Source organism: Mus musculus, chromosome 17, assembly GCF_000001635.26.
Source record: "Mus musculus strain C57BL/6J chromosome 17, GRCm38.p6 C57BL/6J".
NCBI lineage: Eukaryota > Metazoa > Chordata > Mammalia > Rodentia > Muridae > Mus > Mus musculus.
The window spans coordinates 55,777,806-55,793,271 of NC_000083.6; the positions used below are offsets into that span (position 1 = coordinate 55,777,806).

General features: G+C 36.8%; 1 protein-coding gene across 1 annotated transcript in view; it reads left to right on the forward strand.

The window, feature by feature from the left end:
* The window catches only part of Adgre4 (adhesion G protein-coupled receptor E4), a 103,679-nt gene that overhangs the window by 27,822 nt on the left and 60,391 nt on the right, over positions 1 to 15,466 (forward strand). Inside the window, exons 3-7 of the mRNA NM_139138.3 lie at positions 191 to 241; positions 1,004 to 1,126; positions 7,166 to 7,318; positions 13,669 to 13,709; positions 14,114 to 14,249. Coding sequence (NP_631877.2) covers positions 191 to 241; positions 1,004 to 1,126; positions 7,166 to 7,318; positions 13,669 to 13,709; positions 14,114 to 14,249 — 504 coding nt within the window. The remainder of the gene's footprint in view (positions 1 to 190; positions 242 to 1,003; positions 1,127 to 7,165; positions 7,319 to 13,668; positions 13,710 to 14,113; positions 14,250 to 15,466) is intronic.

Genomic DNA, 15,466 nt, shown 5'->3' on the forward strand with positions numbered 1-15,466 from the left:
TACAATATTATGTATGTTTCACTCTTCGGTATCTTCACGCTCCACACAAGACAACATGAAAGTGGTAGCAAACTAATTATTATAACTATAAAAGTTGTATTTTTAGGGTGGACAAAGCCTATACAACTCCTTAGCAGAGCTAGACCTCTAAAGACCCCAACCAGAATATTTCCTTCTCTTTCTCTTTCAGTTCCTGGAATGCTGCTTATCTGGTCAATATTACAAATGATGAATATTTCAGGTGAGTCTCTTCATGGTTAAAGCCAGGGGAAAAGATAGTGGGGTATGAAATACTGCTCCCTGTAAGGGAAATGAGTTTTATATTTTTAATACCTTAAGTAACATTGCCCTATTTTTAGTATCTTCATCCTCACCATTATTATTTACATAACTTAGCTGAGACATTACACATGTGACCCCATTTGATGCTTAAGATATCACCATGAAGAATAAAGAAGACAAAATTCACACATGGTTCTTGGTCCCCCCAAAAAGGAATTGGGTCCAAGTCACAGAAATGGCAGATGCTTCCTCTAGCCTTGCGCCTGCCTGTATCATTGATGATATGGATTTGCATACTTCAAACTCAGGTCATCATACTTACACCTCAAACTTACCTAAAAACATACATACATTTATAAGTAATGCATCTCTGCAGCTCTTGAAGCTGAGTGTATGTATACATATACATACACACACACACACACACACACACACACACACATTCTGTCAGTCATTGACTTAATTAGCCATTCCTTATGAATAGGCATTACTAACTTGTCCTCTAGTAATTAATGATGGTTTGGCCAGAGAAATCTCCCAGAAAAGGAACTATAAGGTCTCCCAATTGAAATTTGACCATTTTTTAAAATAGATATTTATGGTAAAAATGTATACAGAAAGTCCTTCTGAACATCTATATTCAACATTGGAGTAGTTATAAAATGATATGATTCAAAGGGCATGAAAAAAAATGCATCAGTGAATTTTGTGTTTCTTGCAGCTTCCTGTCCCCAGTGCAATGAAAATGCCAGCTGCTTCAACAGCACCCACTGTGTTTGTAAAGAAGGATTCTGGACGGGCTCTGAGAATAGAAGAATTATTGAGCCCCATGAGAAATGTCAAGGTAAAATAGTCTATTTTCATATGTTTTCTATTGTTATGATTAATACCATGAGTAATCTGGGGAGGAAATGGTCCCTTTCATCCTACACTTCAAGGTAAAATTCTATTACAGAGGAAATATAGGGAATGGACTCATGGTAAAAACAAAACAAAACAAAAAACAAACAAACACCAAAAAACAAAACAACAACAAAAAACTGGAGAAAGAGAATGAATCAGAGAACATGGAGAAGTTTTGCTTACTTGCTATCTCTTCATGGTTATTTCAAAATAGTGATTTGAAGGAGAATGAGCTACATAGGGTCATATATTTAACTGCTTGGTATAAGTTGGTGTAATTGTTTAGGAAGGATTAGAAGGTATGGACTTGTTGAAAGACTTATAACAATAGGTGGACCTTGACATTTTAAAAATCCATGCCACTCTCAATCAGCTACTTCTTTACTTTCTGCCTGTAAATCAGGTAATATATAATATCTCAAATACTGCCCCATCACAGTTCATAAAAATATGTTGTCCTTCTTCATGCCATAATAAAACCCCAACTAAATGCCTTCTTTTATAGATGTTATTTATTACATTGTCTCTTCACAACAATAAAACAGTCTTATGACAGCATTTTTTTCTTCAATTAAGGTCCTGATTTTAAAATGTCCCTTCCTTGTGCCAAGTAGAGAAAGAAAAAAAACTAAATAACAAAAAGGTTTAGTTCAATCATTACAGAGAATCCTTACACCACCTAATCAAACATTGATATGTCATGTAGATCTCAAAGATCTTTATAAGAATCACTGACAAGGTTACAAGGTAAAGGTGTTGACCAAATGCATTTGTGTTATATTCTTTGGGGAGACAGGGAGTTTGTGGCTCTTTAGCTCAAGGAATCTTTGATTTATAGGCCCCTTTATTAGTTTCATGTATGTTGTGACAAAATACCCTGAAACAAGCAACTTAGTGGAGCAAATGTTTTTCTTGGCTCACAATACAAGATTATATTCTATTACTGTAGGGAAATCATGGTGGGAGAAATTTTACATATATATTTACATCTAGAATCCTGAACAGAGACAGAATGTATGAATGTATGCAGGATATGAAGCGTTTCTATCCTTCTCCCTCAGTCTTGGATCCAAATCAAGAAATGGTTCTTTTCACATTCAGGGTGGGAAGACATTACAAATCAATTAATTCCATAAAAGGAATTCCTGACAAGCATGCTTCAAAGCCAAATAACTGATCAATTCAGAATATTTCTTATTGAAACTCCCTTCCTAGGCCATCCAATGTTCTGTCATGTTGAAAACTGATAATCACAAAATTTATTCCAAATGGCATCTATTTTCAAACCAAAAATACAATCACCATACAGTACCTTCTCTTAAACTTCATCTCTGGTCTTTCACATAGAAAAATGGATGTTGAGAGGATTGATCCTATTATTAGGGTAAATATCCAGAACCCAAGAGAACCTGCTGAGATTTTCAGTTTCTTGTGTTCTGAAACAGTGATTTGGACCAGAGGCATATGTACGGTGAGATAAAGGGAAGGGAATGAATTTATTTTTTATTTTTGTTGTTGTTGTTTGGTTATTTTCTTTATTTATATTTCAAATGGTACCCACTTTCCGAGTTTCCCTCCTTCCTGGAAACCCCCTATCACATCCCCCTCCCCTGCTCCTATGAGGGTGTTCCCATAGGTACCATGAGGTACTGAGAAGTATATTCTTTTGTTTTAGGGTGAAATTTCTACAGATATCTGTTAAATCCATTTGGTTCAAAACTTCTATTAGTTTTACTGTGTCACTGTTGAGTTCTTGTTTAAATGATCTGTCCATTCAAGAGAGTGGGGTGTTGAAGTCTCCCACTATTATTGTGTGAGCTTCAGTGTGTGATTTGAGCTTTAGTAATATTTCTTTTACAAATGTGGGTGCCTTTACATTTGAGGCATACATGTTCATAATTGAGAGTACATCTTTCTAGATTTTTCCTTTGATGTGTATGAAGTGTCCATCTCCATTGTATTTGATAGCTTTTGGTTGAACTTTTATTGGACATTAGAATGGCTACTCCAGCTTGTTTCTTGGGACCATTTGCTTGGAAATTTTTTCCAGCCTTTTACTTTGAGGTACTAACTCTATTTGTCACTGAGGTGTGTTTCCTGCATGCAGCAAAATGCTGTGTCCTGTTTACATATCCACTCTGTTAGTCTAAGTCTTTTTTATTGAGAAACTGATTCCATTTATGTTAAGTGATATTAAGGACCAATGATTGTTGCATCCTGTTATTTTTGTTGTTGGAGGTATAATCATGTTTGTGTGGCTGCCTTTTTGGTGGGTTGTTGTGAGATTAAGTATTTGTTTTATCTTGGGTGTAGTTTTCATCCTTGTGTTGGAGTTTTCCTTCTATTATCCTCTGTAGGGCTGGATTAGTAGAAATATATTATTTAAATTTGGTTTTGTTGTGCAATATCTTAGTTACCCCATCTATGACAACTGAGAATTTTGCTGGATATATTAGCCTGGGCTGACATTTTTTTTCTCTTAGGGTCTGTATGACAACTGCCCAAGATCTTCTGGCTTTTAGAGTATCTGTTGAGACTGGTGTAATTATGATAGTTCTGCCTCTATGTGTTACTTGACCTTCCCTTACTGCTTTTAATATTCTTTTAGTTGTGCATTTGGTATTTGGATTATTATATGATGGGAAGAATTTTTGGTCCAATGTATTTGATGTTCTGTAGGCTTCTTGTACTTTTATCAGCATCTCTTTCTTTAGGTTAGGGATAATTTCTTCTATAGTTTTGTTGAAGATGTTTACTGGCCCTTTTAGTTGTGAATCTTAGCTGTCTTCTATACCTCTTATTCTTAGGTTTGTTTTTTTTTTTCATTGTGTGCTAGATTTCTTAGATGTTTTAAGTCATGAGCTTTTTGGTTTTTGTACTTTCTTTGACTGTTTTGTCAATGTCTTGTATGGTATCATGTATGTCTGCGATCCTCTCTTCTATCTCTTGTATACTGTTGGTATTGCTTGAATCTAAGAATGCTGCTCTCTTTCCTAGGTTTTCGATCTCCATGGTTGTCTCCCTTAGTGATTTCTTTATTGTTTCTATTTCTGTCTTTAGATACTGAATGGTGTTATTCAATTCCTTCACCTGTTTCATTGTGTTTTCCTGTATTTTTAAGATATTTATGTGTTTCCTCTTTAAGGGCTTCTACTTGTTTACCTGTGTTCTCCTATATGTCTTTAAGGGAGTTATTTATGTCCTTGTTAAGGTCCTCTATCATCTACATGAGACGGGAGTTTATATTAGGATCTTGCTTTTCAGGTATATTGGGGTATCCAGGGCTTGCTGTGGTGTGAGAAGTAGGTTCTGATGTCGCCAAGTAGCAGTGGTTTCTGCTTGCCTCTTGCCTTCTGATTATCTCTAGTGTTAACTGTCCTTGCTATCTCTGATTGAAGCCTGCCCCTCCTGTAAGACTGGTTATTTTGGCCTCTTGGGTTCCAGCTGTCTCTGGATAGGGGAGGATGTCTGCAGACCCTGGTCTGTCTGCAGAACCTGGCTGTGTCAGAACTTCTTGGAGTCAAGTTGTCTCTCTGTGTGGACAGCATTGGGTGGGGGCAGACTGGAGCACTGGACATGCTTCTGAGTAAAGATGCAACCTGGAAAGAAAGTGTGTCTCTGGCTGGGTGCATGGAGAAGTTCCTTTTTCTGGACCCCAGGGAGGGTTCCAGTTAGGCCAGGTATTGTGACAGGGGTTGGGGCCTCATCTGTGATCCTGGCTGTGTCAGATCTCTTGAGGTCAAGCTGTCTCTGGGTACAGGCATGTTAAGGGGTTTGCGGACCACAGGATCCACTCCTTGCTGCAGGTGAGAACTGGAAGGAATATGTGCCCGGCTGAGCAGGACTTCCTGCATCCCCTGTGATCCTGAGTGTTAGTCAATTATTTTAAGTTTAGCTGTGTGTCAATTATCAAGAAAAGGACAGAAAACAATCATATTCTTCACAAAAGCATAAATCAAGTGGCATCTAGCCCAAGTGTTAATAGAGAAAGTATCCTCTGGGATCTCCTGAAACCCAACCTTCCAATGCCATCATTATTACCTGGAAAATATTGTATTTTGAGATTCTACAATAACAGTTAATAAATCTCTGCTTATAGGATTAACCTGGTTTCTGGTACAGATTTCCAAATTTTTCTACATTCTTCAAAAAGACCTCATAGTTGGGTTGACTATATTAATGGCTCCACTTCTTAGTACAAGCTTCATTTCCTATTTTTTGCTATGTACATATGTGTTTGCCTGCATGTATATCTATATTACATATTAATACAGTGAGCGTGGAGGCTAGAAGTCATCAGATCCACTGAGACTGGTACTAAAAGTGGTGGTGAGCTGCCATGTGGATTCTACAAATTGTACCTAGGTGTCTTAGTCAGGGTTTCTATTCCTGCACAAACATCATGACCAAGAAACAAGTGGGGAAGAAAGGGTTTGTTCGGCTTACACTTCCATACTGCTGTTCATCACCAAGGAAGTCAGGACTGGAACTCAAGCAGGTCAGGAAGCAGGAGCTGATGCAGAGACCATGGAGGGATGTTCCTTACTGGCTTGCTTCCCTGGCTTGCTCAGCCTGCTCTCTTATAGAACCAAGACTACCAGCCCAGAGATGGTCCCACCCACAAGGGGACTTTCCCCTTGATCACTAATTGAGAAAATGCCTTACAGTTGGATCTCATGGAGGCAGTTCCTCAACTGAAGCTCCTTTCTCTGTGATAACTCCAGCTGTGTCAAGTTGACACACAACTAGCCAGTACACTAGGTCTTCTACAAGAGCAGATATTGCTCTTAAACACCGATCCATCTCTTTGGCCCCGCAAATTCCATATTAGTTATACATTTGATGTTGGTATAAATGACATAACCTAAAGCAAGTCAAAGAAGAATATGTTTGAGCTTGTGGTTCCAGGGACAAAGTTCATAATTATGGAATACCATTGCATGAGGCAGTCAGAGATGGTATATCATATCTCACCTATACACAGGCATTAGAAGCATGAAGGTGTTGTAACAAGTTAGAAACACTCAAAAGTTGCTCCTAGTTATGTCCTTCCTCCAATAGCGTTCTTATTACCATAAACAAAGAGATAATATTTGAATATCTAAGCTCACAGAGAATATTTATTATTCAAACAACTACTGTTTCTTTTTTTTTTTTTTTTGGTTATTTTTAAAAGTGGTCATTTTATTTATTTACATTTCAAAGTTATATCCCTTCCTGGTTTCCTCTCTGAAATCCCCCATAAATTATTGCTACCATACCAAAAACAGAATTTACCTAAGAATACATTTCTCAGCTTTTTTTCTATTCCACTATTCAATCTTTTTCTTCATTCATCATCATCATTATTCTGAGTATTTTATAGGATATTTCAGTGTCTAGTAGACTGATGCCTACCTCATAATCCTTCAAGATATTATTTTACAACACACATGCAGTGTTTTTATTGATATTTGTGATAATTATTCTTCACTATCAACTTGAATGAATTTGGAGTAACACCTGTGAACATGTCTGTGAGGATCTTTGAGGCGGCTCTATGTGAAGAAAATGTACACTGAATGGAAATGACATAACTCCACAGACTTTAATTCCAGACTAAATAAAAAGGCAACAAAGAATAAAAACAGCTTAATGCCAGTATTCAACTTTTTCTGCAGGCTGATTGCTTATGGAATATGAACAAATACCTCATACTCATGTGAACAAATCTTCCTGTTATCAATGATTGCTTCCCAATCATATATTGCAAGTCAAAATTAACTATTTCTTCCTTAAGTAGCTCTAGATACATACTAAAGTGCTTGGAGACTTTATATATTAGAGGAAAATATGATCTTTATCATATTAATTTAGCCTAACAAAGAACAAAGAATATTGACAGGTAAATTTACAAATAAGTCTGGGAGTAGAGGCTTTATAGTTAAAAGAAAGACATACCACTCTATAAAAACAAAAACAAATTTCTCTTGATTTGCAGATATTAATGAGTGTCTACTGAAAGAATTGGTATGCAAGGATGTGTCGTACTGCAGAAATAAAATTGGGACTTACATATGCAGCTGTGTAGTAAAATATCCTTTGTTCAACTGGGTAGCTGGCATTATTAATATTGATCACCCTGATTGTTATGGTAAGTCTATCCATTTTTTTAATTAAGCAAAAGGAGGTGGGTTAGTAGAGCTTGTGACAGCTACAACACTGCTAGCCAGAATCCTAGAGTTATTTTTGTATTTTCATACCCCATCGACTTATTCCTGTTCTGTTATAATGCAATCACATTTAATCTCTAGGACCAAATAACTGCTTCCAAACTTCTAAATCTTCCAAATCTGTGTCCAATGCAATTCTCTACCCTTGATCCCTTTATAGAAGTTTATAGAACTTTTATCTTGCACCGATGCCATATTCGGTTCCTATGCCAGTTTGTCTTCAGAATAAGCCAAATCATGTCATGCTAATATTCTCAAGGCTTTCATCACATGTGTCTTAGTTCTACAGTAATGGCAGATCAGCTTCTTAAGATCCAGAATACATTTTATTGCTTGAGTCATGTAGAATACCACACATTAAATGATGCTGCATCAAGGAAAAGTGCTTCCATTTACCAATTGGTTTGAGTGTACAATTTAAAAAAAAAAACAACTTTTTTTCATGCAATAAATTTTGATATTTTCCTTCTACTCACTCCTTCCAGCTCATCTCTTTTCTACCTACTTAACTTCAATTTCCCTTCCCCCATCTCTCTCTTTCTCCAAAACTAATAAAACAGATCAAAATCCAACAAGACAAATAGTATCACAATAAAAACTGAAACAAAAATCTCTCACAAATGAAATTATGTCGTTCTATTGTGTTGTCCAAACATACATAGACAGGGTTCCTGCACTAGAGAATAGTTGTTATATTCATTGTCACTCCAATGGAAAAAAAATATCTTCCATTTTCTGGCATGTATCATTTCTCTACACCTTCTTAGTTAGGGTTGGGAATTTATGTCTATGACCCCATCTTAGGGCTGGTTATCTTCACTGCAAGAATTGAATTTTGGCCTGAGTATACTAAAATGTGTCATATATAAATAGGAATAAAAACAGCATTTACTATGCTGAGTAAGCATTGCTAAATAACACATTATCTAAGAATTCACTAGAATAAAGCAAGGAAAAGCATACTTTTGCACAATTCTCTGTTTAGAGTCTAGAATTGGGTTAGCTGAGCTATCAGCATCTGAGATTTTTGTATTTAACCAAGATCATTATCAAATTTATAGTTTCACTGTACCTTGTATTGAGGCAAGACCTTCTACATACTCACTCACAGCTGCTGACAGGATAGTTTGATGTTTGTTTTGGTTTTAATGTCTTTGTTTTATGGACAGCATTAATAGGTATTCATGGAATTTATGAGTCTCCTCCACCACAACCCCAATATTGATATTTAAGCATGCTACAACAAGGCTTGGTTTATTTTCATAAAGGCATCCTTTCCAGGCTAGAATACTATAATCTAGTATGATTGGTTTTTTGTTAGCAAGTATGTGTCTTTATATACCTCTTAGTTGTGAGCATGTATGAAATAGAATTTTGATTGAATTGTTGAATTCTATGGTGTGACTCTTCCTGTGGAAATGAACAAACATCTATTTGCCTAAGATACAGCATCAATGGCAGATGAGAGAAATGACATTACCCATGTAGCTTAGTAAATGAATGAGGGACAGGCATCATACATAGGCAGTCATGGCACTAAAACATCCAATCCAACATGAATGGCAACTCAAAAAACGTACATCACTGGAGCTATTTAATGAATTTTAGGCACTGGAATGACCAGAGACTTTTCTCTCTCTAGAAGTTACTACTGCTGATGGAGCCTATGAGAGGAGTCTTGTGAATCTTTTAAGTTTCAGGAAATTTTTGAGACTGCTGTTGCTTACCCCTGAGTCTTAGAAAACCCTCATCCAGAAAGGAACATTTCAGTTCTGAGTAAATAGCCATAAACCCTCTTCCACAATGTTGTCTAAGTCTACGGTTGGATAATATTAATAGTATGTTTCTTCCTCTAATTGTGAGTATCAGATGACTGCCACAGCAAGAAGAATTTACTCTGTGGAGATAGCACAATTATGAGTCTTTGCATTATATTTCCACTTTTAATAAGGAAATTTTCCTCAATTACTAACATTTTGGGAGCAACTTGACTAGCCAATGCAGTAAATTAACAGTATAAAGTCAGTGGACTCCATGGGACCTTTGACTTCAGTCATTGGCATGCAATACCAGATGTGAGCTCCACCTTATGAAATCAATCTTAATTTCCAGTAGTCAGTTATACACATAACAGCCATGTCATGTAGTAACATAGCATGCAGGATTTATAATCAAGAAAAAAATTGATGACAACTTTGCTGCCACAGACAACACTTTATATCTCACCATTTTCAAATCTACAAAGGAGGATATTCTAGTCTGTCTCAACTTGATTTCTCCATGCCCAACTTTGGTGTCATTAGCAATATGGCTTTGTCGTCACATTCTGTCATCCAACTCAGTACTGGGAATAGAATTTATGATTTCTGAGGATTAGGTGTTTCTATACCAAATAATTTATAGGGAGCTTTCCCATCTCTGGCACAAGGATTTTCGATCAATGTTATTTTCTACTCACAATAAGTCTTTTGGGGGGCTTGTTTTATAAATTTGTAAGATACTCAAGAGTTAGTGTTACATAATGAAACATTTTAAATGTTTTACACAGGGCCACAGATGCCTACCAAATTTCTTTCCAATTAAATTCTAGTTGTTTATGAAAAAGGAACCATTATTAAGGCCCATCATAATATGAGTGATTTCATACATTCTATAAGTTATTTCATCAAAATGGCAATGGCAGTATGGCACCATGCAAGGAAACATTATTCTTTGTTGTCATCCATTGCCTACAAACATCTTTTATGTGCCCCTGCTTGCAATCACTTATCTGCTACACTGCTGTGCATCTCCACTCATCAGCCTTGTGATGCTCAGCTCCCTTAAAGCTGTGCTTTGAACTGGCAAAGGGTTCTAAGTTCCAAATGCTCTCACGCAAAACTATGGTTCTTGACTCTATACAGGTACACCTGTCTTATCAAATGGCCCCAGGCTGAGTAAACATTTTTCTACTACCTGTGAATTATATAAAAAGCACATAGGGAAAGATTCCTTCTTCAAATGAAACTTAACCTTTCTTTTCCTGAACTACTACTTGGCCTTTTAGAGCATCTAAAAGCTTATTAGCTTAACAGTTGGCTTTCTGTAATTTCCTCTCTAGAAACTCTACCTTGACAACAAACTTGCTACATTTGCCACCCAGTATCCTTATACTTCTGTTTGATTGCTTTGCCTTTTTAGTTCTACTATTGATTACTTTAACATCTTAAAAGCTAATTTGTAAGTCACAGCATATCACTCACATCACCTAAAACTTCTTTACTTCATAAATTATTCAAGTTATCGTGCAGCTCAGCAAAGCCATTAAAGGGCCATGTCAGACCCAAGCCACATGATCAATCAACATCTTTCTGAAATTTGTGAGTAATGTCTTAAAAGATGCAATTAAAAGGATATTAAATGCTACCTCTTTAATGCCCAGTTTCCTCAACAATGCCTGCCCTTTTAGTATCTTTCAATCAATATGTTAATGAAAACTTACATGCTGATAGATCTTACCAATATATTTTATGTGACATCCCATCAGAAATTTTCTTGAGAATGTTTAGATTATCTGGGGTTCTTTTGCCACAAGGACTAATAGTAAATAATACTAATAACTTCTTAGTTTTTATAGCATTCAGACTGATCATGTCCATTAGTCTGTCCTATAGCCTAATTAGCATGATTGTAAAAAGAAGGTTTGAAATATGTTTGTTTAAAAGTTTTACTCAATTTATGTCAGATGCAGAATGATCTCTGATTATCATTGTTTCTAGTTTCTCATATGCAGCTGTTCATAAAAGTGCTGACTGCATACAAATTGTGGATTTCTCCTTTGTTTTTCTATTGGAAATCAGAGCTGATGCAGTCTAATTTCATTTTAGCTAACTATCTTCCAGTCATCACCTTATTTTTTCTGAGTTCCAAGGTTTTACATCTAAGAAACGGCCACTTGCAAGCTCTTTCTCAGTGTTATTCCATATCTATCTGGCCATGTTCTTTCTGGGAAGTCATCTGAACTCAGTCACATATCTCACTGCATACAACAAAGGCTACAAAAGTGATGACTCAGACTGTTCAAGGTCGCCTCTAATATGTGCTAATTTTAGGTATTGTAATGTATTTTTACCCCATCAGCACATTGGTGGGCATTCCTTCACTGGATTGAATGACTCCAATCAAGTGGGAACTGCTAAGATATACCAAATAGAAGATGGCCACACTGTGGTTCTAGCTATGGAAACTCCACTCTGCAGCAGCTTATACTTTGGTATTATTCTACCTTCTATCAAAAAGAGAATAATACCACAAGAAAAGCAAGAAGGCATATCATGCCATACTATATGAGGAAAGGTATCATGTTGGGATTGCCTTTGCAGAAATCCATCCTCAGAAATAGCAGCCACAAATTGGATGGATCTAGAAAATATCATCTTGAGTGAGGTAACTCAATCACAAAAGAACACACATGGTATGCACTCACTGATAAGTGGATATTAGCCCAGAAGCTCAGAATACCCAAGATAGAATTCACAGACCATATAATGTTCAAGAAGAAGGAAGACCAAAGTGAGGATACTTCTGTTCTTCTTAGAAGGGGGAACATAACACCCACGGGAGGAAATACAGAGATAAAGTATGGAGCAGAGACTGAAGGAAAGGCCATCCAGAGACTGCCCCACCTGGAGATCCATCCCATATACAGTCACCAAACCCAGACACTATTGTGGATGCCAACAAATGCTTGCAGGAAGGAGTCTGATATAGCTGTCTCCTGAGAGGCTATGCCAGTGCCTGACAAATACAGAGGTGGATGGTCTCAGCCAACCATTGGACTGAGCACAGGGTCCCCAATTGAGGAGCTAGAGAAGGGACCCAAGGGGCTGAAGGGGCTGCAGCCCCATAAGAGGAACAATAATATGAACCAACCAGTACCCTCAGAGCTCCCAGGGACTAAACCATCAACCGAAGAATACACATTGGAGGGAACCATGGCTCCAGCCACATATGTAGCAAAGGATGACCCTATTGGTCATCAAAAGGAGGAGAAGCCCTTGGTCCAGTGTAGAGGAATGCCAGGACCAGGAAGTGAGAGTGAGTGGGTTAGTGATCAGGGAGAAGAAGGAGGGGGTGGAGGGGTTTCAGAGGGGACACCAGGAAAGGGGATAACATTTGAAATGTAAATAAAGAAAATATATAATTGAAAAAGAAATACTAGCTACTGTTGTGTACCCCAAATGTCTATCACAGGAACCACACAACTGTTCTTTTTCAAATCATTTTTTTATTAAGTTAGTATCATTTGACAGTTACTGGGTCATACGAACAAGTTTCCTAGCTACTGTAGATACAACACTGTTGATTAAAAAGACAATGCTACTCATGTCTAACTAACTGAGCCAGTGAGTTTAGTGGAGTTACTTACAACAGTATCTTTGAGAGGTTACTAATAACAGCATGGGTTCTTCAAGACAAATATATCAAAAAGCCCACACAGCATGTGTTTCAACATTCTGTAGACATAGAGCTCCTTAAACATTTTTTAGGCAGCTCAGTGAATCTAACTACAGCTTTCCTATACAGCAATGGTTACCACTTGCATAACCAAGGGAAGGATGCATAGAAATCTTGTAAGTTTAAGGAGAATCTTGAGCCTTTTGAGTTTGTTTACTTACTAAGTTTCAATGGACCTTCTCCAGCAGAGAATATTTCGGTTCCGAGGAGATAGCTGCAGATCAACAATACCACTTACCATCTAAATCTTAATATATTAAAAGCACGACTTAGAACACGTATAACAAATATCAAGAGAGTAGGAGTCCTTGAAAAGTAAAAAGGGTTTAGTGAGAGGTAGGGAGAGAAAATTGTATAAGCAAAAGTAGCAGGATATATTAACAAAGACTATATACATATGTATCATAAAAAAGAAATAACTTAAAATTCCAGTTTAGAGTACATATTCATCATTTTAAAATGTTTTTTACACTTATTTGGGGGAATTTATTTTGAAAACACATTGTTGAGAACTTATTTTGAGAACACATTATTAACATTTTTCTCTCTCCTAACTTCTCTTAGATCCTTTCTTCTTCTTACCCATGCAATTGTATGCTCTTTTTTTCTCTTAAAAAATAACAAAACAATCCAAGCAAGCAGCTTCAAAAATAAAAATAATAAAATGGATGGGCTGTAAAGCAATCAGAAAATGATCAAACTTGAAGGTGATTGGAAAACAAATATAAACCAGATGTGGTTTCCCCATATCTGATGTAAATCTGACTTTTTCCAGTGAACAAGAGCAAGAATACAGGATCAAAAACACATACTTTGGTGAGTGGAACAATGTCTTTGATTGGGAATCATCTAGACTGTCTTTGATGGGTCGTTCTCTACTTAAGCACTACACCAGCTCACTCTGGTTATTATTCGAGAGTATTTCTTATCCCCAGTCTATTTCCTCTTCTGTTCTGTGTAAATATGTAAATGGCAAGTTTTGTTGCCATGAGAATTAGCTAAAATACTATGCCCACTAAAACTGAGGAACTTTAGGGTGGATGCCTAGGGTATCTTCAGCTGTCATCAAAGACTTTCACTAAGTATCAACATGCATCACTCATTCCATAGCATAGTGACTAACATTGTTGGCTTTTGGAACAAGCCAACAAAACTTACGCACATTCATTCTTCCTTAAGTTTTAATAATAATCTATATAATTGCAAATATTGTTTGACAGGGAGTACTGAGTGAATTTAAATCCAAAGAGGAGGTTGCAAAAGGAGCTACCAAGTTACTTCGCAAAGTGGAACATCACATCTTGAATGAAAACTCAGATATACCAAAAAAGGATGAAAATCCTTTATTGGATATAGGTAAGAAATTGAAAGTTGACTTATTACAGTGCCATAAAGGAAAATGGGACATGGAGCATTCATAGACTATAAAGAATAAAGCTGTTTTTTTCACAGAATTATATGCTTAAGATATGAACATCTCATGTGAATAGCAATCTGTTTATAAGAAAGAATCATGAGTGACTTAATCACATTTCATCTCTATGTCAGAATAGGTGAGCATATCACCTTCAAATATGAAAGATTTACTTAGCCTGGTAGAGCATTGGGTTAAACTTTTCCACTTGGGTTTGTTGCTATGTTCTATGTGAAGTGAGACAAAAGATGGTGGCTCTATCAGAAGGTTTAATATAAGGCAGATAAATCATGTATCATGGGCTTTCTTTCAGAGGCAAACCAACAGTGGTGTACCTCTTACAGCCCACTCCACCACCTAGTTTCAAGAATCTTAGATACAATAACATTAGTCTGTGAGTTCAGTTATATATAAATAAACTGATAATGTTACAGGCTTCAAAAAGAACCCAGAAAGCCATAGGTCATGAATGACATCCATGATACTTGTTAGGATCTTTATATATCCTTACTTGTGCCAAGTGTGTACAGTGCAGAACTTTTTGGCAGAGGTCCACAAGAAGAAGAATATCTAATACTCTTTGTTAATCCATTTTCTTGCATATGTTAATGTTGATGTAGCCCTTTATGGGGAAAAGCCTCGAAGATATGGGCACAGGGGGAAAATTCCTGAATAAAACATCAATGGCTTGTGCTGTAAGATCGAGAATTGACAAATGGGACCTCAAAAAATTGCAAAGCTTCTGTAAGGCAAAAGACACCGTCAATAAGACAAAAAGACCACCAACAGATTGGGAAAGGATCTTTACCTATCCTAAATCAGATAGGGGACTAATATCCAACATATATAAAGAACTCAAGAAGGTGGACTTCAGAAAATCAAATAACCCCATTAAAAAATGGGGCTCAGAGCTGAACAAAGAATTCTCACCTGAGGAATACCGAATGGCAGAGAAGCACCTGAAAAAATGTTCAACATCCTTAATCATCAGGGAAATGCAAATCAAATCAACCCTGAGATTCCACCTCACACCAGTCAGAATGGCCAAGATCAAAAATTCAGGTGACAGCAGATGCTGGCGAGGATGTGGAGAAAAAGGAACACTCCTCCATTGTTGGTGGGATTGCAAGCTTGTACAACCACTCTGGAAATCAGTCTG